Source organism: Cervus elaphus, chromosome 5 (assembly GCF_910594005.1).
Source record: "Cervus elaphus chromosome 5, mCerEla1.1, whole genome shotgun sequence".
In the NCBI taxonomy this organism is placed as follows: Eukaryota; Metazoa; Chordata; class Mammalia; order Artiodactyla; family Cervidae; genus Cervus; species Cervus elaphus.
Window position 1 is genome coordinate 7,623,826 of NC_057819.1, and position 20,451 is coordinate 7,644,276.

The window sequence follows — 20,451 nt, forward strand, 5'->3', positions numbered from 1 at the left end:
ATTCCCCAGCCCCGCCACACCCACGGAATATTCTTTCCACATCTCTGACCCTTTGACCCCCTTGCTGTTTTCACCCAGAATACCTTTCCCTGGCTAATTCCTATCTGCTCTTTAAGATCCAGCTTACGTTTTGACATGGAATGCAGACAAGGAAGCCCTCAGAGGAAAACCTATAGCCGTGAATGACGGATCAGAAACCCCAAAAGACTCGTAATAAATGAACTGGTCTTTCAACTCGAGAATCTAGACGAAAAGGCCAGCCAAGAAAACGGCAGAGAGGGTAAGGGTGACTCGGATAATGATAAAAGCGGAAACAGTGAAAGCCTAAAGTTGTGTCTCAGTCCCTTGCAACCTATGGAGCCCCAATTAATAGAGAATCGGCAAAAAAATTTTCCTACTTAGCTTCTGGCAAGCTCGGTGTAATGAGAAATCACAGTTTCTTATGTTACTGCGTTCTGATGTCCTGCAGCCTTCAAAGTCAGAAAGCTATTCCCAGGGTTTACCCTAACTCGTTCCTGTGAGCCAGTGCGCGCCCGCGGAGGAGACGGGGCGTACCCGTGGAGTCCCGGAACATCCACGCGCTGTCGGGCTCCTCCTCCCAGGCGGACCTGCCGTCTGGCTCGCTGGTGCGGCTGCGCCGGAGCGAGCGGGCGGTGGGAGCGCGGCGGCGGCTGCTCTTGCTGAGCTGCACCCGGGTCTTGAGGGCACTTGAGTCGAGCACTGAGGTTTGCTGTCGGAGCGGCGGGGAAGAAGAGGGAAAAGATGAAGCTCCGGAGACATAAAGGGAGGGCACCGCCCCCGGGAGGGTGCGTAGCTGCGCTGATACGCACAAGATGCCATCTAAGGGGGCACGCGGACCAGCATTTCCGCCTTCTCCTAGGAACCTAAGGCCTCGAGCCTACATTCCCTGTGAAGGATACCACGTAGGCTGATTCTAAGAATCAAATGAACCCGGAGTGCCCCACGCAGTGCCTGGCACATTGTGGGCACATAATGCAAACACCGCCCCCCTCCTGGTGACACCATCCGAGCAGGTGAGCTGCAGCAGTACATTAACGGGAGCTCAATACACGTTTGTTTGTTTGTTGAATAAACAATTGAACATATCGCCTTAACTAAATCCTTACATTGATTTTACTCCACACAGGGTCCACGAGCTGAGATTCTCAAGGTGGTCCTTCCTCTACCCACAGTAATTCAGGAGGCAGGGGGGAGCTGGTGGAGCAGCCTACTCAGTACCAGGCATTTGTTTTCAAGCAGCATGCTCTGAGCAGAGGCGGGGGGAGGGTCAGTGATGGTTTCCAAGATCACCACCTTTCCTGCTGGAAGGGCCGGGCGGGGGCAGACCCCCCCGGCTGAGCCCAGCAAGGAGGAGGTGGGGCAGCTGTGGCTCAGTGATCCCCCAGGAGACCACGGTGAAGAGATGGGAGCCTGGGGATCATATCCCGGTCACTTCAATTCCTAGCTGTGTGACCTCAAGCAGGGGACTTACCCTCTCTGAGCTGAGGTGTCCCTATTTGTAAAAATGGAATGATATCCCCTTCCTAGAGGGGCTGCAAGACTTCAGGGAGCCCAGGCATGGACAGCCCCGGTTCCAGCAGCATCTGAGCCAGGCTCATGGCCGAGAGCTGTTCCTACGCGAGGCGTCTCTGTGCCCCGCCGGCTCGGGTCCTGGTGTGAAATGTTGGATTCTTCCTCTCAGGTCCACTTTGGAGAAATTCTGTCACCCGGGGCCTTTTAAGTTAGCAATGATGAGCTAATTTCAGTGACTCATTTCCCAGAACTGGTAAGTGACAGACACCCCGGTGGGGGCGGCAAGAGGGTGTTGATGTCTGCGGAGCTGTTTCCCAAACCGGCCACGATGGTGTCCGGTGCGGGGGCTGGTCGGGGGTGGCGGTAGCTAGAGAGAGACGGAAATCATAAAGGATCTGCCCTCCCTAAGAGGAGAGCATGCAGCTCTAGTGGTCACCAAACAGCCAGTTTCTGAGGCTCAGAGGAAGTGGGAGGGAGCCACAGCGATGCAGGGGCTGGCTTGAGGGGGACTTGGTTCCATTCCCCTGGGGCCCCCCTTGCAGCCTCAGACTGGTGCAGAACATCCTGAGTTAAAAAAAAAAAAAGAGAAGAGACAGGACGGTTTCCAGCACTGCTCCCAACTACCGACTCACATCGATAAAGGAGAAGTCGTCCACCTTCTTTGCGGGGCAGGCGTCCGGCAGGGGCGGCCCCTCCATCCCGTCAGTAGACTCCAGGTCCGTGCTGGATCGGTCCACGCTGGTGCTCCGCTGGTCCCTGGAACAGTCGTGCTGGTCCCCAGCCGAGGTGACCTCCGTTTGGGAGGACAGCGAGGACAGGCGGCTGCTGGGGGGCTGCTTCCAAGCCGAGGTGGCACTGCTGTCCGGGGACGGGGACTCGGGGGCCAAGCTACGAGAATGGGAGGGAGGGAGGGAGATGTGGTCAGGCAGGTTGCTTCTGAGACCTGGATGTCAAGGAAGGGAATCTGCAGAAGGCAGGATGTGGGGCACGCTTTGTATGCCAGGAAATAAGAGACAGACATCCCAGTGACAAGAACCATCCTGGGCCCAGCCAGGTGCTGTCCACGGTGCCTCTAGAACACCTGGACAGGTGCGGAAGGGGAGGAGCCACTCCCCCATTCAAGGCCCTCTAACTCTGTGCTACCCAGTGGGGGAACCGTGGGTCATCTGTGGCCTCTGGGCCCTTGTGATGGGGCGAGTGAGGGCTGAGCTGGGCCAAGAGTACAGAGTAGATGCCGATTCCTAACACTTGGAGTGAAAAAGAAAGTAAAATATCACAGTAATAACTTTACAGTGATTACATGTTACAAGGACAGTATTTATAAAGAGTCTATTGGGTTCAGTGGGGCTTCCCAGGTGGCATTAACCTGCCTGCAAATGCAGGAGACATGAGAGACGTGGGTTTGATCCCTGGGTGGGAAAGATCCCTTGGAGAAGGGCACAGCAACCCACTCCAGTATTCTTGTCCAGAGAATCCCATGGACAGAGGAGCCTGGTGGGCTGTGGTCTATAAGGCTGCACAGAATCAGAAACGACTGAAGCGATTTAGCACACACACTGTGTATTAGGTTCAATAGAATATACTGTTAAAATTAATTTCGCCAGGATTTTCCCTGGCAGTCCAGTGGTTAAGACTTCCCCTTCCAGTGCAAGAGGTGAGGGTTTGACGCTTGCTCTGGGAGCTAAGATCCTGCATGCTGCCTGGCCAAAAAAACCAACAACAACAACACAGAAGTGATACTGTGACAAATTCAATCAAGACTTTAAAAAATGGCCTTTAAAAAAAAGGAAAAAGAAAGACTTTAAAAAAAGGAAAAAAAAATCTTAAAAAAATTAATTTCGCCTGTTTTCTTTCTACTGTCTTGACGTGGCTACTAGAACATTGCAGCTGCATGTATGTCTTGGGTGTGCAACTTGTGCTGCGTTTCTGTCGGGCAGGGCTGATGGCGATCAAACTGTCACTGGCCGTCACCGTGGAGGAGCGGGAGGTGGGGAAGATCCTGCATTGCTTCATCCATTCATTCATTCACTCACTCCACAAAGATTTACTGAGCGCCTACCATGAGCCAGGCCCTGTGCTGAAAAGCTGTATCCTTTCATCCTCCCCACCATCCTACAAGATAGGAGTAACCTCACGAAATTAAATATTAACCTTGCGAAAGATGAGGAAACTGAGGCAGAAAGATGTGAAGAGGCTTGCCCAAAGGGGCATGTCCAGAATCCAGGTCCATGACCCTCTCTCTCTCTCCTCCTGGAATTTCTGCCCACGATAATGTATTCCAAGTACCACTCGGATAATTGGAACCACAAAAGATAGCAGATTTATAACGTTACAATTAAATAGGCTCCCTGCTCCTCTCTTAAAAAGACCCCAAAGCCAAGAGCAGAGGAAAGCCTTATCCTAAGGAAGGGGGGACCGGCACAGCCGACAACACGTCCCTGATGGGAGGGTCTGCCCCAAAAGACCCCGGAACTTCACCCTTGGGCAGAGCTGTCAACCCAGGTGTTCCAGTGCCTCACTCAGGGACCACAGCCTGCTTTTTGTCAGCTCTGAGAGGATTTTGTCACTTGGAATAAGCAGGACGGTGGGGCGTGGGATGGGATTGAAGCAGATCCACCAAAAATGAGGGAAATACCACCGAGGGGCAGCAGGTGGCGCTGCTGCTCAGGCCTGGGAGTAAAGCCGCGCCTGGGCCCTTTCTGGGAGGAGGAGCTGCAGTACCTCCGAGAGACAGGAGGGGGCGGCAGATACCAGGACACGGGGCGGGGACGGGGGCAGGGGGAGATGCCGGTGGCCGGGTTTCCCCCTCTCCCTGTAAGAGCTGGGAGGATACAGGCCGGGGGAGAGGGTACTCCCAGGGTCAGACAGTGACAGCAAAACAAGGACCCAGGCTTCCAGACTCGCAGTCCCCTGCTCCTGCAGGAACATTCTAGTGAAATTTAAGTGAGCTCATTAACTAACCATATATCACAGCTTAGACAAGAAAACGAAACGCCCTTCATGGGTACTATTAGAAACCTGTGCTTCCCTTTTTCTTTTCCTGTGTGCTTAGTCGCTCTGTCCTGTCTGACTCTCTGTGACCACATGGACTACAGCCGGCCAGGCTCCTCTGTCCTTGGGGATTCTCCAGGCAAGAATACTGGAGTGGGTTGCCATGCCCTCCTCCAGGGGATCTTCTCAATTCAGGGGTCGAACCCAGGTCTCCTGCACTGCAGGAAGATTCTTTACTCTCTGAGCCACCAGGGAACCCCGTGAATACTGGAGTGGGTAGCCTATCCCTTCTCCAGAAGAACTTCCTGACGCAGGAATCCAACCAGGATCTCCTGTGTTTACCAGCTGAGCTACCAGGGAAGCCCACCCATTTCTAATTTCACTCACCTCCCCCCAACTTGGGTACAGATGACAGCTATGGGATGTAAGTCAGCGGAGGGGTGTGCCCGCTCCTGGCTGGGGTAGGGGGCAGGGGAAGGAGCTGGGAGACCTGGGTCTGAGTCCAACTCAGCCATGGACATGCCATATACCTGGGCACGACACCCACAGATGACACCCACCACCAAGACACAGTGACACAGCCGGAAAGCGGCCACACTGGGGCTGACCCAGATCTTCCTGGCTTTAGAACACCATGCGATCCTGCGCCCCTCGGGTGGGAAAGGTGAGCCGAGAACATGGCAAGCCCACCCTTGGTGTCCACAAAGCTGCTACTGTGTGTGTGATCCCGCCCAAGGGCAAGAGGAGAAAAACTGCATTTTTAAAACAAAGAAAAGGTACGATGAACAAGTGCAACGTATCAAACTCCTACGACTAAGTGCCGGGAAAGACGCCAACTGTGAACACAAGTTACCCTCCTGTCCACCCCATGTCTCAGTCTTCGTCTCTGCAAGATGGGACTAGAATTAAATGTTATGCTTCAGAGCTTACAACAGGGCTGGGCCCATCCGCTTAATACACCTCAGCTGTTTTGTGAGCATCATTCCCTTTCTACAGGGCCTTCCGAGGTGGCTCAGTGGGTAAAGAATTCACCTGCAATGCAGGAGATGCAGGTTCGATCCCCAGATAGGGGTAGATCCCCTGGAAGAGGCCAAGGCAACCCACTCCCGTCCTAGAGAATCCCATGGACAGAGGAGCCTGGCTGGCTACAGTTCCATGGGGTCACACAAGAGTCGGACACGACTGAGCGACTAAGCACGCACGCACGCACGCATGCACCCTTTCTACAGAAGAGGAGTTCGTAAAATCTGGCAAAAAAAAACTAAATGATCCAGGACCCCACAGCCAGCCAGAATGGAGCTGGAATTCAGGCCTGCCTGCCTCCTGAATCCAGGTGATGCGTGGTAACCTTCAGGCTTCTGCACAGTCATAACAACATTCCCTCCCAGCCAGGCTGACACCTGAGGGGCCCTCCACGGCACTAATAGTGATGATCCTAAATGCTGACACAGCTTATGAAGCGGTGTGTATAATATGCTTCTCTGTTTATAAACACACTATATATCTACATAGAAAAAGCCTAGATAGACAACCAAAACCACTAATGACAGTGATACCTGTGTCCTGACATTAAAGTTGGTTTTCATTTTCTTTGCAATTTTTTTTTGTATTGTGGTGAAACATGTAATGACATTTGCCAGTAGAGGCATTTAATGCATTCATAATGCTGTGGGCTTCCCTTGCAGCTCAGCTGGTAAAGAATCTGCCTGCAGTGTGGGAGACCTGGGTTCGATCCCTGGGTTGGGAAGATCCCCTGGAGAAAGGAAAGGCTCCCCACCCCAGTATTCTGGCCTGGAGAATTCCACGGACTGTATAGTCCATGGGGTTGCAAAGAGTTGGACACGACTGAGCAACTTTCACTTTCCTTCTTAACGCTGTGTGACCATCACCACTCTGGTTTAAGAACATCTTTATCCGCCCAGGAGGAAATCTGGTCCCCATCTGGCAGTCCCTCCCCGCCCCCCCACCCCAACCCTGGCAACCAAAGTCTCCTCTGTCTCTATGGATTTCCTTATTCAGGATATTTCATATATCATTTTAAAGTCTTTTTTTTTTTTTGTACTTTCTAAACTTCTGTTTTATAAAAAGAATGGGTTGCTCTTATTACACAACAACCTGTTACAGACACAACAGGTTCTACTTAGTAACGGAGAAATCAGGAGGCAGATGGGGGCCCTGAGTCCCCCAGAGGTCCTGCCCCACACCGCTTACCTCTCCCCGCTCTGGCGCTGGTCTGGCCACGTCCCATACTGACTGTCGGCTTCCTGCACGAGGGTGTCGGTGTCCTTGGCCTCGGGGGTCCGCCTGGAGAAACACTGCTTCAGCTGATCCTGCAAGGACAAGCCAGAGGGTTCTATCAGGCAAATGCTCAGAACCTGGTCCGGTTGATAAGCCTATTTATCAGCCCATCCAGCTGATAAATCATGCTGCATCGCCCCCTGCTGAAACCCACCTGGCTCCCTACTCTGCTCTCAGAGACGGGTCCAAATGTCTGCGGTGAGAACTACAGTGACCAACGTCCGGGTCTGCCCAAGGCATCATAGGAGGCAGGACTGCTGGAGCCGAAGCCAGGCAAACTGGGGTGAAGGGGTCACTCTCCCGGGTCCCGTGTGGGTACCACCCTGGCCCTGGCCACACTTCTGTCCATCTCCAGTGCTCCCAGGACTTATCAGTCTGGTTAGGGCTAAGATGCCGCGCTCCTGGTGCAGGGGGCCTCGGTTTGATCCTTGGTGAGGGAACTAGATCCTGAATACCACAACCAAGTGTTCCCACAACTAAAGACCCTGCATGCTGTAACTAAGACCCAGGGCAGCTAAACAAACAAACAAAACCCCAAGAGCTGGGGATCTCTGAGTGCTGAGTAAGGGAGGAAAGGCCCCTGGCAATCAGAACGGCAAGACTCCAAGGCTGCTGAGGGTGGAATCAGGGCAGGAGGCAGGGGAACGCTTCCTGACCTCCTTTGGAAGGCTCTGGGCGGCAGGGTGGGGGTGGAGGAGTATATGGTGCTCAGCAAAAAACACATTGGCTTCCGTGCGTCCCCATTTGTGGGCTTTCCTGCAGAGGTTTAAGATTCGTGCTCAGGGATGTGAAGTCCCTGAAGGCAGGGAGGGAGGTCTGCTCCCTGCACTGCTAAAGCCAGACTCGTGATTCTGGAAGGCAGCATCCCCAACTCCCCCGCCACTCTCACACCCATGTTGGGTCAACCTCCAAGCCCTTCAAAGTCTCCCTCGGGAACATTCTGTCCAACCCTGGCCAGCTCTGGGGCTCCCCTGCCTCCTTCACCTCTGGTCCCCTCCCAGACATTCTTTTCCCGTAACAATTTCTAAAGATGAACTCGAAGCCTGCAGGGTCCTTGCTCAAAACCCTTCATAGCTCCCCAGAGTCAAGTCCAAACACTGGAAAGATGGCTTGTGGGACCTTCACTGGTGGGGCTCTTTCTCCACCGTCCTCTGTCCCTCTCCCACCCCCAGAGCCTCCCCCCCGCTCTTACTGGCTGCTCCAGCCCTCCCTCACCGCGGGACCTGCTGGAGCACCTCTTGGCCCTCATTCAGACTGCAGCTTCAGCTTTGTTGGCTCTTCCTCCAGGAAGTCTTCCCTGAACTCCCCCTCTCCCAAGGCTGGCTCAGGATCCCCCCAGCTCCCATTCCCTAGACTTCAGGTCTCTACACCTTTGTTGTCCAACACAATAGCCACATGTGGCTATTTACATTAATTAAAATTTGAAAAATACAAAGAATCTGGTTCTTCAGCGGCTCTAACTACATTTCAACGGCTCCGCAGCCACATGTGGCTACCAGATTGCGCAGCAGGGACAGAGTACACGTCCGTCACAGCAGAAAGTTTCCAGGGAAGAGCACTGCTGCAGAACGTCCCACAGTATATTCATGGTGACTGACCTGTTTCCTTTCTTTTTTTTTTTTTTTTTTAGTTTCTTCTCTTTACAGGTTTATTCAACACAAAACAACCTCTTACAACTTTACTGAGGTGGCTGACCACGTCCACGACCAAATCCGCCTCTAAACTGGAACTCAGTTGCTGACCCAGCCCCAGCCTCGGCCTTCTTGTCGGCACCAGGGGGCACGGCACTTCGTCTGTAGGTGTCTCTGTCGGCTTCCCCTCACGTGAGCCTTGCAGGTCGCTCTCCCTCCAGACCTTTGGGCCGTGGCTGGCCAGTCTCCGGACGGCTGCGGCGCAGGGTGGCGGGCACAATCTCAGGGGGCAGGTGGAGGTAATCGCGGAGATACTGGATGCCCTCGTTGGTGAGGTACCAGTCGAAGTGTCTCCAGGCAAACTGTTCCTTCACGTAGCCTCGTGACTTGAGAGACTGCATGGCTTTCATGACATGAAGATTGGGCACGTTCTTGTCTGCCAGCTCCGGGTGCTTGGGCATGTGGACATCCTTCTTGGCCACCATCACCCCCTCCTTAAAAAGGAGTTCATAAATGGCAATCCAGTTCTTTTTGGGCATCAACATCGCGACGGCTGCTGGGTCCAGGGCCGGCGCTGGAAAGCGACCTGTTTCCTTTCATTCTCCCGGGGACAAGTACTGTTTCTGGAGCCAGGATGCCTGGATTTGAAGCCAGGCTCCATGGCATGGTGGCTGTGTGACCTTGGGCAAGTTACTTAACCTCTCTGGGCCTAGTGTCTGGACAAAGCAGATGTTAAGTATTTGGTTGAATGCCATCTCGTTCACGATGCCTTAACACCAAACCCCCAAATCTAGAGTACTCCAGGGGTTAGGATCATCTAAGGGAATTCATCTTGTCAATGAGACTTAGGTAAGCAGGCTGTTTGTCAGCACTTCCTTCCGTTAGCCTGCTGCTCACCGTGTGCGCATTATCCATGTCTCATTGTGGCAGACCCTGGCGGTCCTTCACGTCAGCAAGGCTTGATCTTCACTCTCAGGGCCACGAGGCCTCAACAAGACCACAGAAAGGGTCCAAAACTCTCAAGAACTTGCTGAAAGTCAGGTTTTTAAAATTAGCTTTAAGGCAGAGTGTTTTTACAAATCAGCTTTGCCTCACAGGCTGCCATAAAAACCCCCCACTGCCTGCAGGGGAGTACGTATCTCTAAGGCAATCTGAAAATACACGATGGCTAAAGAGAAGAGTTGTCTGAGGAATACACGTGTCCAAATTAGCACCGCTCCCCCCATTTGGCATGTACCCCTGATGGATAGCAAACAGCCACAATCCAAATTTTAGCTGCCATTTGCCACATGAGGTCATCTTATCTTAAGATTTTACATCTCCAAGGACCCCTCTGAGTCCATTTGGTTGGCCTTTTCAGATGACAAACTTTTTCAGATGATAAAGTCAGAGGCACGGACGGGTTGCTCGCAGTGAGTCTGGAACCCAGGTTTGGGCTTCTTCCACACACACCCCACCCGCAACCTTTTCCAGGATACTTCAAGAGGTTCAGGTGAGGAAATGCATGTTAAAATGCTCTAAGAAGGCGAACTTGGCGAGATTTAAAACGAGAACTTGGTGGATTTAAAAACCCCCTGCTTGGGGACTCCCCTGGTGGTCCAGTGGTGAAGATTCCGCACCCTCCACTGCAGGGGGTGCGGGTTTGATCCCTAATCAGGGAACTGAAATCCCACATGTGGTGTGGCACGGCAAAATAATAATAGTTATAATAAACTAATTAATAAAAACCACTTGCTCGGACTAGGTCATCAAGCCCCCAGGCTGGTGGTGGGTGGACATTCTGGGCCCTTGTCTTACAGATAAACACGACTGCCTCAGCCCAGGACAGAGGATGGACAGTTTTCTAACACCCAGGCTGGGGAGACCAGCCTAACAGACGCCTTTGAGGGCTGTGTTTAAACAAGCGGTAACACATGTCCTGAAATTTAAAACGTGTACACCCTTGACTCAGCCAGCTTAGTTCCAGAAATTTATCTCAAGAGAATTATCAGACACGCTCGCCAAGATCTGTGAACATGGATGCTTCCCCACGGGAGCGGGAAGATTGCAAAATATTGCAAATACTGGAATCGCCCTAAACATCCAACAAGACAGGGATCAGTGAAATATCAGTTCAGCTCAGTCGCTCAGTCGTGTCCGACTCTCTGCGACCCCATGGACTGCAGCACGCCAGGCTTCCCTGTCCATCACCAACTCCCAGAGCTTGCTCAGACTCTTGTCCATCGAGTTGGTGATGCCATCCAACCATCTCATCCTCTGTCGTTCCCTTCTCCTCCCACCTTCAATCTTTCCCAGCATCAGGGTCTTTTCCAGTGATCTCTTCATTCTTTCTGGAGTTATTTGTCCACTCCTCTCCAGTAGCATATTGGGCACCTACCCACCTGAGGAGTTCATCAGTGAAATACACAGAATGAAATATCCATGTGGCGGAATAAACACAGCCAAGGAAAAGGATGCTCAGAAAGACTACTGACTATCACAGAAAGCTGTCTGTCTTATCCTAGCAAACATTAGTATTTTTTTTCCCCAAAGTCAGATCCCTTTATTACATGTAGGTAACAAAACAGCGCATGTGTTGTGATACCAGCTTTGTGAAGACAAATACATAAATGCATGTGAGAATAGGCAAAGGGGATCTCTGGAAGTTTTCAGAGAAAACTGTTACCAGTGACATCGCCTGTAGTGAGGAAACGGGCTTTTTTTTTTTTTTTTCTCGCCACACCACGGTGCAGCATGTGGGATCTTAGTTCTCCATTCAGGGATCGAACCCGCACCCCACCCAGCCACAGTGGAAGCATGGAGTCTTAATCACCAGGGAAGTCCCTGTCTCTCTATTATTGATGATGATTTTATTTAGGAGCCACACTTGTGATTTTGGATCCCAATATCAGCAGATGATAAAGTTAAATAAAATCAATTAAACCAGTCCTCCAACTCTATCATATGGTACACATCCCCAATTAAGAACAAATCAGAAGAGGGCTCTTCATTTGTTCATCTCTACCAGAGCCCAGCAAACTCTTCCTATCAAGGGCCAGATAATAAATATTTTGAGCTCTGTGGGCCATGGGGTCTCTGTCTCAGCTTCAGCTTTGCTGTCGTTACCATGTCAGCACCACAGATGATGTCTGTGTTCCAGTAAAACTTTATTTACAAAACAGGGGGCTGGGGACTTCTCCGGTGGTCTAGTGGCTAACACTGCAAGATCCCAACGCAGGGGGCCAGGTGCCCATCTCTGGTCCGGGAACTAGATCCCACACGCCGCAACTAAGACCCGGCACAGCCAAATAAATAATATACAGGTGGCTGGCTCCTCCCTGACACCCTATAGACTGTCAGCTGCATGAAAACGGGTTCTCTTTCACCCACTACTGCACCCAGAGCTTAGAACCACACCAGGCCTGGAGTACTTGTTGAATAAATATTTGCTGGAAGAATATGCTTCTGAAAATAACTTTTTTTTGCAAGGAACAGGTGTGAGCTCCTTAAGTAGAAAAGGCCATGTCGTTAGGGAGGGGGTGACGGTAAGAGAAAATATGACCCCTGCAAGTATTCCGGGGTGTCTGACACATCCGTCTAGGAAGGGAGCCTGAGTCAGGGCGGCGCCGGGTGGCCCGCGGCTGACGGGGCAATTCTGAGCAATTCAAGACGCGCGCCCCCCTCCCCCTCTGCAACTGGACACTGTCAGCCGTGCAGGGTGCCCCGGGGTCACGGGGCCCAGGCTGTCGAGGGTGACACTGGCTCTGTCCCAGTGCCCCTGGGGCCTGGTGGCATCTCCCTGCCTTGTGCCCGGATCAGACTTGCACAACGGCTGAGCGGTAACAGTAACAACATCGGGGGCTGACACCACGGTGAGCACTGCTGAATATCCTGGCCTTTCACTCTGAACAGGAAGCCTTAGGACTTGCGGGCACTGTCATGGGCCCATTTTGCAGGGGAGGAGACTGAGGCCCAGAGAGGGGCCCTGACACACCCAAGGTCACACAGAAGGTGGGTGGAGCTGGGATTCAGGTTTGCCTGACACTCAGGCCCTAAAGTGCTCCCCCAAAACTGCTGCATTCTCCCAGCTCTGGGTCGACATGGAGAGCTCCGTAGGGCCTTCAGTGATCATTTCACAGATGGGAAAACCGAGGGCCAGGGAGAGGAAAGGACGCCAGGCCAGGCCTCGAATCCAGGTGTCCTGAGTCCCTGGCCTGTGCCTGGTCACCACAGGGCAGTCCTAGCTGCACCCAGGCGGGGCCTCAGGCCCAGGGGAGAAGGAAGGGGGCGGCAGGCTGAGGTTGGGCCGAGCCCCCCAGGGGGCCTCCCATCTACCTGGACCCCCCACTCCAGGCTCTTATCTTTTTTTGTTTGTTTTGTCTCGCCATGAAGCATGTGGGATCTTAGCCCCCTGACCAAGGATCGCACCCGTAGCCTCTGCACTGGAAGCGCAGAGTCTTAACCACTGGACCAGCAGGGAAGCCGCCCAGACTCTCATCTTAAAACCCCGTCTGCCCCACTGCGGCCTGCGGGGCCCGGGTGTCCACCCCCTCACCCCTCCTTTGTGTCGCCCCCACACTTGGGCACCGTCACAGCCCAGGCCTGCTGCCCAGCTGTTCCCCTGGCCAAGGGCCTCCTCGTTCACAGCGCACAGCGAGTGGCAGCCCCCGGCGGCGGCTTCCCCGGCCGAGTCTAGGTCCTGCCCTGGCCCCGCCGAGCCCTGGCCTTGGCTGGGGGTTCTCAGCGCGTGGACGGGTCCTTGGGTGCCTGTTCCTCCCAATACACACGACCCCCAAGAGCAGAGCTGCATCTTGTCACTGGCTTCTCGGTGCTCAGTCACCGGACCTGGCACACAGCACGTGCCCACCGAACGGGAAGGAAGAAGGTGGGGAGGAGGAACGGGGAAAGGGAGAGACGGGAGAGCCAGGTAAGGCAGTCAGATCAGAAGGAAATGGGCAGGAACAGGGTAGCACAGAGCCCTCAGAATTCCTGATGCTGGCAGCAAAAACCCGTGTGGCGTCCCTTCCCTGGGGACTTGGGTCCCAGCTAGGAGGCGTCGGCACAACTGATGGCTTCTGGGAGCCCACAGTGTCCCCTCATCCCCCAGCGGCTGGAGGGCGCGCTTCCCGGGGAAGTACCAGTTTCTGACACCTCTCAATGGGCTCTGGGAACAGTTATGCAGTCTGGCCAGGTGTGGCTAGGTGTGGCCAGGTGTAGTCAGGTATAGCCAGGTGTGGCACGCTGTGGTGACTTGGATGGGGGTTATAGCCAAGACGGAGAGAGAGCAAGTCAGAGACAGAGAGAACACACCCAGGGCCAGGAAACACGCGGTGATGGGCAGAGACAGACGGGGAGGCTCCGACGAGTGGGAGGCGGCGAGGGCTCTGAGACTGGCAGGTGGCGGGCAATTAGCTCTGCCTTTTGGTAGCTGTGAGCAAATTCCTCAAACCTCGATTTTCCCGTCTGTAAAATGGGCGTGGGGGGTGTTGGGAAAATCTTGTAAAATGTCTGGTGAGAGCTGTACATGCCAGGCACGTGAGAAGGACCAGAGAGATTCCGGTTGAGATGATGGTGATGACAACGATAAATAATATCCACTGTTTAGTTCCCCAAAGCATCGGATTAACAGTCTAACGAGGTGCTACAATGCCCTAAGGAGGCCTGACTGCTCCATCATTCAGCTGAGAGCAAAGGGGTTGTCTTCACCAGATCCCTCACTATCTCCCCTGACCCCGACGTGAGTCAGCCGCTCTCCCGCGTCCCGGAGTGAACCAGGCACGGGCTCGTCCAGCACACCCGCCCTCCCCAGGGCCGAGCCGGGTGGGCAGGCTGCAGAACGACCGGTCTGGCAGAGACACGCGGTCTCCACGGGACAAGCCTGTCACCTGAAGTGCGGGAACACGCGCTGGCAGCGGGTCCTCAGGAGGCGTGCCGGGTTATTGCACACAGTGCCCTGCAGGCCTCCAGGGAGTGGGGGCACTTCCTGACTCCCCCAACCGCGTCCACCTCCGAGCCTATAAACAGAAAGGACAGCTGGGCTGGGGGGGGCCCGGGCTCCCGCTGCCCTTGGGGGGGGCGTCTCCCAGACTTCGGAAGCCCGATGGGCACCCTGTGCTCTGGGTGTCAGAGGTGAGTAAGGAGACGATGGAAGAAGTAATAACTGGGAACACACACGTAAGGAGCACCCACTGCGCGCCCAGCACCAAGTCAGATTCCTCATGTGCGCCGTCCAGTTAAACCCGAGTCGACGCTTTAACATGCCCATCTCACAGGTGGACAGGGACGGCGGGAAAGGATGCTGACACTGCCCTCCTGTGTGCCCAGACTCATCCTCCCAACAACCCTAAGAGGCAGGTGCCGCGAACCAGCCCCACTTTCCAGATGGGAAGACTGAGGCCCAGGGAGGCGAAGCCACTTGCCCAGGGTCTCAGGAGTGGGTGAAGGAGCCCAATTCAAACCCAGGTGGCTCCAAGTCTATGGCCAGTGGTGCCCACCCCGCTAAGTCCCTCTGTCACCGCACCCAGGAAACATCCAGCTGGGAGCCCTCCTGGTACAGTCGGTCAGCCGCTGGCCAGGGCCCACCCCAGGCCTGCTCAGAGTGAGGCCCTGAAGCACAGCGTAGGCATCAGCTTCTCCCAGAAGCCTCCATTCGAGCAGGCCTGGGTCTCTCCTGGGACCCCACAGGGCCCCTATGCTCACTGTTTGTCTGACTGTGGGCTCCCTGAGGGCAGGCAATGTGGTCTGTTCATCCTCAGACCCTGGCATCAAGGCAAGACACAGCCCCGACAGTGGTCTGTGAATGAATGGTCTAGAATGAATGAATGAATGAGTCAGTGAATGGACAATCCACAGATGATCCCTGGCCCCCTTTCTCATGCTATGAACAATACTGTGATCTATTCAAAGTTTCTTGGTACAGCCCAGGACTGTTTTTATATATGCTATTAAATTTTAATTTTTGTTACTTTTTAAAAACAAATCTTTCTTCTAAGTCACCCCGTTCAGTGTGCTGACAAACATTGAAAGCAGTCTGGTGACAATGATATTTTTTTAAGGTGCAAATGAAAGAGATTGGCCCAGGAATGAAGGACAACCAACCCCCATCCGCCCTAGATAACCAGGAACCTTCCTGCAGGGGGAGAGGAAAGAGCTTAGTACGTTCTAGAAGTCCTGAGATACTTTTACACAGACCAATTCAAATTCCTTTTAAGCCTCAAGTTCTATTAATAAAAGGCCTACAGTTCTAAGGTTAAAGAGTAGTCGAGAGAAAAAGAAATGTGGTTTTTTCCAAATGTATCTTTATATTTTAAAATTACAGAACCAACCATAGCGCGGAATACTTTTCAACTGTCGAAAAGAATGAGGAAGATCTATGTGTCCTGATATGGAATAACTTCCAAGATACACTGTCAAGCAAATTTAAGGCAAGGCTGGAAACAACAGGTGGAGGGGGGAAGAATATATATGTAAATATTTGAAAATGCACAGAATATGTGAAGAGGACACAGGGAAACTGTCATCACACTTGTCTCTGGGCGGGGAACGGAGTGACAGGGGGTGGGGGAGAGAGGGAGACACAGTTTTAAAATTCCACTTCTTTTTGTATTTTGTAACACTTGCGGTTGGTAGCTTTTAAAAATAAACGTTAAAAATGTACAATTCCATGTGAATATAGAATTCATGTTTCCGAGCATCTCCTCTTCAGGGGATCTGTCCCACCCACCCTGACTCGGCTCCTCTTGGAAAGATTCTTAAAACAGTCTCTCAGGCAAATTTGACTCTTTTTTTTTTTTTTGAAACATCACATGTCAAAACATCTCTCCCATGTTTATTTCAGGCGAGGGCTCAGCTTGTCGGGTGACAGAATTGCAGCCTTGATGTGTCAGTGTGAACCCAGGGAGGAAGCAGGGAGCTGGTATGTCTCTCTGCGGGCCCGGGACCCCAAATCCTGCGGGATCTCTCCCTGACAGGCCACGGCCACCACCTCCACCACATCTGAGGCTGTGGGCACACTGCGGGGTCACAACATTGCTCCACCAGCCCTGCTTTTGGTGATTCACCTAGTGGGTACACACACGTGCATGCACACACATACACACCCAGATGCACACAACACAAATAAACACACATGCAAACATACACACAAACACGTGCTCCGTTGCGACATCATGTCCGACTCGTCGTGACCATATGGACGGTAGCCCACCAAAGCTCCTCTGTCTGTGGGATTCTCCAGGCAAGAATAGTGGAGTGGGTTGCCATTCCCGACCTAGGGATCGAACCCGCGTCTCCTGTGGCTCCTGCATTGGCAGGCGGATTCTTTACCACCGTACACAAAAAAATACACAAATACACACACAGAAAAGCAAACACACACAGATACATGGAAAACACACAAAATACACAGATAACATAAAACACACAAACACACGCACTCACACAAATACACACATGTATCAACTCACAAACCCCAGGATGCTCATGGCAGCAGCGTCGATTTTGGTCAGCAGCAAGCACAGCCCAGGTGCTTTTCCGTAAGGACACCTGTGGACAGGTTTATCCCTGCAAGGGCACCTGTCCTGCCGATAAGAACAGTGAGGCAGCATTCTCAGTGCTGACGGGGAATGATGTCAGAGCGCTCTCTGACAGGAAGGTTACTAGGAATGAGGGGCAGACAGTCCCGCTTTAGAACATCCCCTTGGTCACCCGTGCGCTGACTCTGTGCGGCCCCGTGGACTGGCGCTGGCCAGGCCCCTCTGTGCAGGGGACTCTCCAGGCAAGAATGCTGGGGTGGGCTGCCATTTCCTCCTCCAGGGGATCTTCCCGACCCGGGGATCAAACCCGCATCTCCTTCGGCTCCTGCACTGCAGGCGGGGTCTTTACCGCCGAGCTATCAGGGAAGCTCCTTGATCATCCTGGCCCCCATGATTAATAATTTCCCAGGGGACATCTCTGGTGGCCCAGTGGTTAAGAATCCGCCTGCCAATGCACGGGACACGGGTTGGATCACTGGTCCAGGAAGACCCCACATCCTATGGGGGAACTGAGCCTGTGTGCCACAACTACTGAAGCCCGCACGCCCCGGAGGCCGTGTGCCCTAGAGCCCACGCTCCACAACAAGAGAAGCCACGGCAACGAGAAGCCTGCGAGCTGCAACAAAGACCCGGCGCGCCCAGAACCGAGTAAGTAAATAAATGAAATGAAAATGATTTCCTGTCCCAGGTACCCCAAGTACCGAGGGGCTCCAGACAGAGGGGGAAGAGAGCGGGCACAGGGGGTCAGGAGGGGCGGCTGACAGAGGGCATGTGACATGGCCCGGGCCTTAAAAAGCGGATCGGACTGAACAGGTGGGAGAAGGGAGAAGACAGTGCAGGCGCCGGGACAGCCTGAGGAAGGGAGCAGCGGAACACCACCTTTACGAAGAGAGGGCTACGTGGGGGACTGGACAGCCCCTGTGCCTGCCGTCCACCCTGCAGAGCAGCCCTGCAGGGGAGGCTTGGGACCCCGCCCCCGGAGGGGGGCGAGGCAGGGGCTGAGCTGGGAGCTCTCTGCCATCGCTGGGCCTGGCAGCTCCCTTGTTGATGAGCGCCCGCCCTGGTGCAGGAGGAAAACCAGTTGGGCTGCCGTTGCATCGCCCAGGACAGAGCCAAGGGCTCCGTTTCCTCCTGGTGCCCGGCCCAGTCTGTGGTTTTGTTCAAAGACCCTGACCAGGGTCCAGGGTGCTGCCCGCTGTAACTCACAGCTCAGCCCCATCCACCCCTGCCTCCTAGTCCAGCCCTCGAGAAGCCAGAGGCCCTGGAAAACGCTTGGTGGATGGTGTCTCCTTGGCCAACCTGTAGCGGCAGCACCCAGGTCGGGGCAGAACTGCCTGCCGCAGGGTCCTGTCAGCACATCACCTGACTCAGTGGGTTACAAGTGGGTGAGAGAGCTTGGGAGCCTCTGTCGTGAGCTCTAGGACACAGGAGCCGGGCCCACGCACGGCTCCAGGCCAGTTTACCGCTGGCTGCTGGCCGAGCCCGGAGACGTGTTCAGACAGACAGCACACCTTGGTCAAAGCCTATAAACGAAATAACAGGCCCATCTGGAAGGACCTGGTGCTGATGCAAGCTTTTGGGCATGCTGGATAAAGCCCTGAGCACCCTTGGGGCCAGGACCCAGCTAGCAGGACCTGCTCAAGGTGGAGACGGCATCCAGGCAAGGGACCCTGAGCATCCGGGCACTTTGGCTCACCCTGGGTGAGCGTGGACCATGGCCAGGTGGTGAGAAACATACTTTACCACATCAGCCTCCAAACGGTCCTCTCACCAATCTGGGAGGTGGGTTTTAGCATCCCAACTCCTAAACCAGGGGCCAGATGCACTCCAAACTCGGGACAACTCAGATTTTTAGCAAGGCAACAAGCAGACATACTGTATATTGGGAGGAACCCCCAATGGGGTCTAGAGGAGGGTTTCCCAATCTACCAAGTTGGGCACAATTGTGGGGGGAGGGGCTTCCGCTGTGCCTAGAGGAAGCCAGTAGCATTCCTGGTCTGTACCCACTGATGCTAACTGTAACCCTCTCCCCACAGCTGAGACAACCCAAACTGTTTCCAGACATTGCCAAGTGTCCCTGGGGAGCAAAGTCACCCCTGGTTGAGAATTAGTGGTAAAGGTCCATGCATTCTCTACAGAGAAACTGGTTCTTGGTAGGGACCTTATATTTTGGCATATAAAGCACAGATATGTATATACTACATGTACAGATGGGCTTCCCAGGTGGCTCAGTGGTAAAAAATCCACTTGCCAATGCAGGAGATGTGGGTTCAACCCCTGCGTCAGGAAGATCCCCTGGAGAAGGAAATGGCAACCCACTCCAGTATTTGTGCCTGGAGAATCCCAGGGACAGAGGAGCCTAGAGGGCTACAATCCATGGGGTCACAAAGAGTTGGATACAATTGAGCGATTGAGCATGCACTCATGCACATGTACAGATATACACTAGTATCTATGATATTACAATTTCATGGAAAGGCAAGTAAGAAAAAATGTTATGAAAGCGTTCTTTAGGGGGATTCCCTGGCAGTCCAGTGATTAGGACTCCGGGCTTCCACTGTAGGGGGCACAGGATCAATCCCTGGTTGGGAGGGAGCTAAGACTGCATAAGCCGCACAGTGTAGCCAGGAAAAAAAAAAAAAAAAAACAGAGAGGGAAAAAGGCTCTTTGGGGGATGATAACTTTAAGAAAATACTCCCACAACTGGGTAAGTACTGTTGAAAGGCAACCACAAGCAAACGTATTACTCTTTCTGCAGCAAAGTGCATGAACAGCCATACCATACTGTTAACAACCTCCTGTCACCACAATGGGAGGGGGTAGTTTTGCCACAAATGAGGGAGGGCTTTGTGGATTTCAGAATGGTGGGTAAGGGTTGCATACCTTTACCACAGGGGAGAACCGGAGGCTCAGAGAAAATAAGAGACTTGCCCGTGTGGGCGCATGTGTGCTCAGGCCAAGGTTCGGCTGACACCAGAGGGATTTAATCAAATCCTGCGCGGCACGAGCTCTTTGCCGGCATCCCTGTCACCCCACTTCGAAAGGTTACTCTGATTATGTAGGTGATGTTCACTGTCGCATTATTTATAAGGCAAAAAGACTGGAAACATCCTGTGTGTCCCAAAACCAATCTGGGCCTGACTAAATAAAGTGGGCATAACCCGAGACATGGACTATACGTAGTCTGCAGGTCCATGTTCATGACATGAGAGGTCAGTCATAGAAGAGAAAAACGCAAGAAAACTAGGCACAAAAGCGTTCTTGCAGTATAATTCCATTTGGCTGATCTATCTGCAAAACTATGTATATATACTGCATATAGAGTTTTGCATGGATATATGGGTATGTGTATATAGCATACATATGCAAATATATGCAAAGGAATTATTTATACACAAGTGCTATGTGCTAAGTTGCCTCAGTCATGTCCGATTCTCGCCATTTCATGGGCTGTAACCTGCTAGGATCCTCTCTGTCCATGGGAT

The 20,451-nt window shown here is 53.2% G+C and overlaps 1 protein-coding gene and 1 pseudogene across 4 annotated transcripts in view; both read right to left on the reverse strand.

Annotated features, from left to right (window-relative positions):
* KIAA1671 (KIAA1671 ortholog) overlaps positions 1-20,451 on the reverse strand; it is a 125,010-nt gene that overhangs the window by 10,116 nt on the left and 94,443 nt on the right. For all 4 annotated transcript variants that reach the window (XM_043901511.1, XM_043901512.1, XM_043901514.1 and 1 more), the window contains 3 exons: positions 6,736-6,854; positions 2,166-2,421; positions 556-730 (listed from right to left, as the gene is read on the reverse strand). In XM_043901511.1, the coding sequence (XP_043757446.1) occupies positions 556-730; positions 2,166-2,421; positions 6,736-6,854 (550 nt within the window). The remainder of the gene's footprint in view (positions 1-555; positions 731-2,165; positions 2,422-6,735; positions 6,855-20,451) is intronic.
* On the reverse strand, positions 8,409-9,138 carry LOC122693743 (annotated as a pseudogene).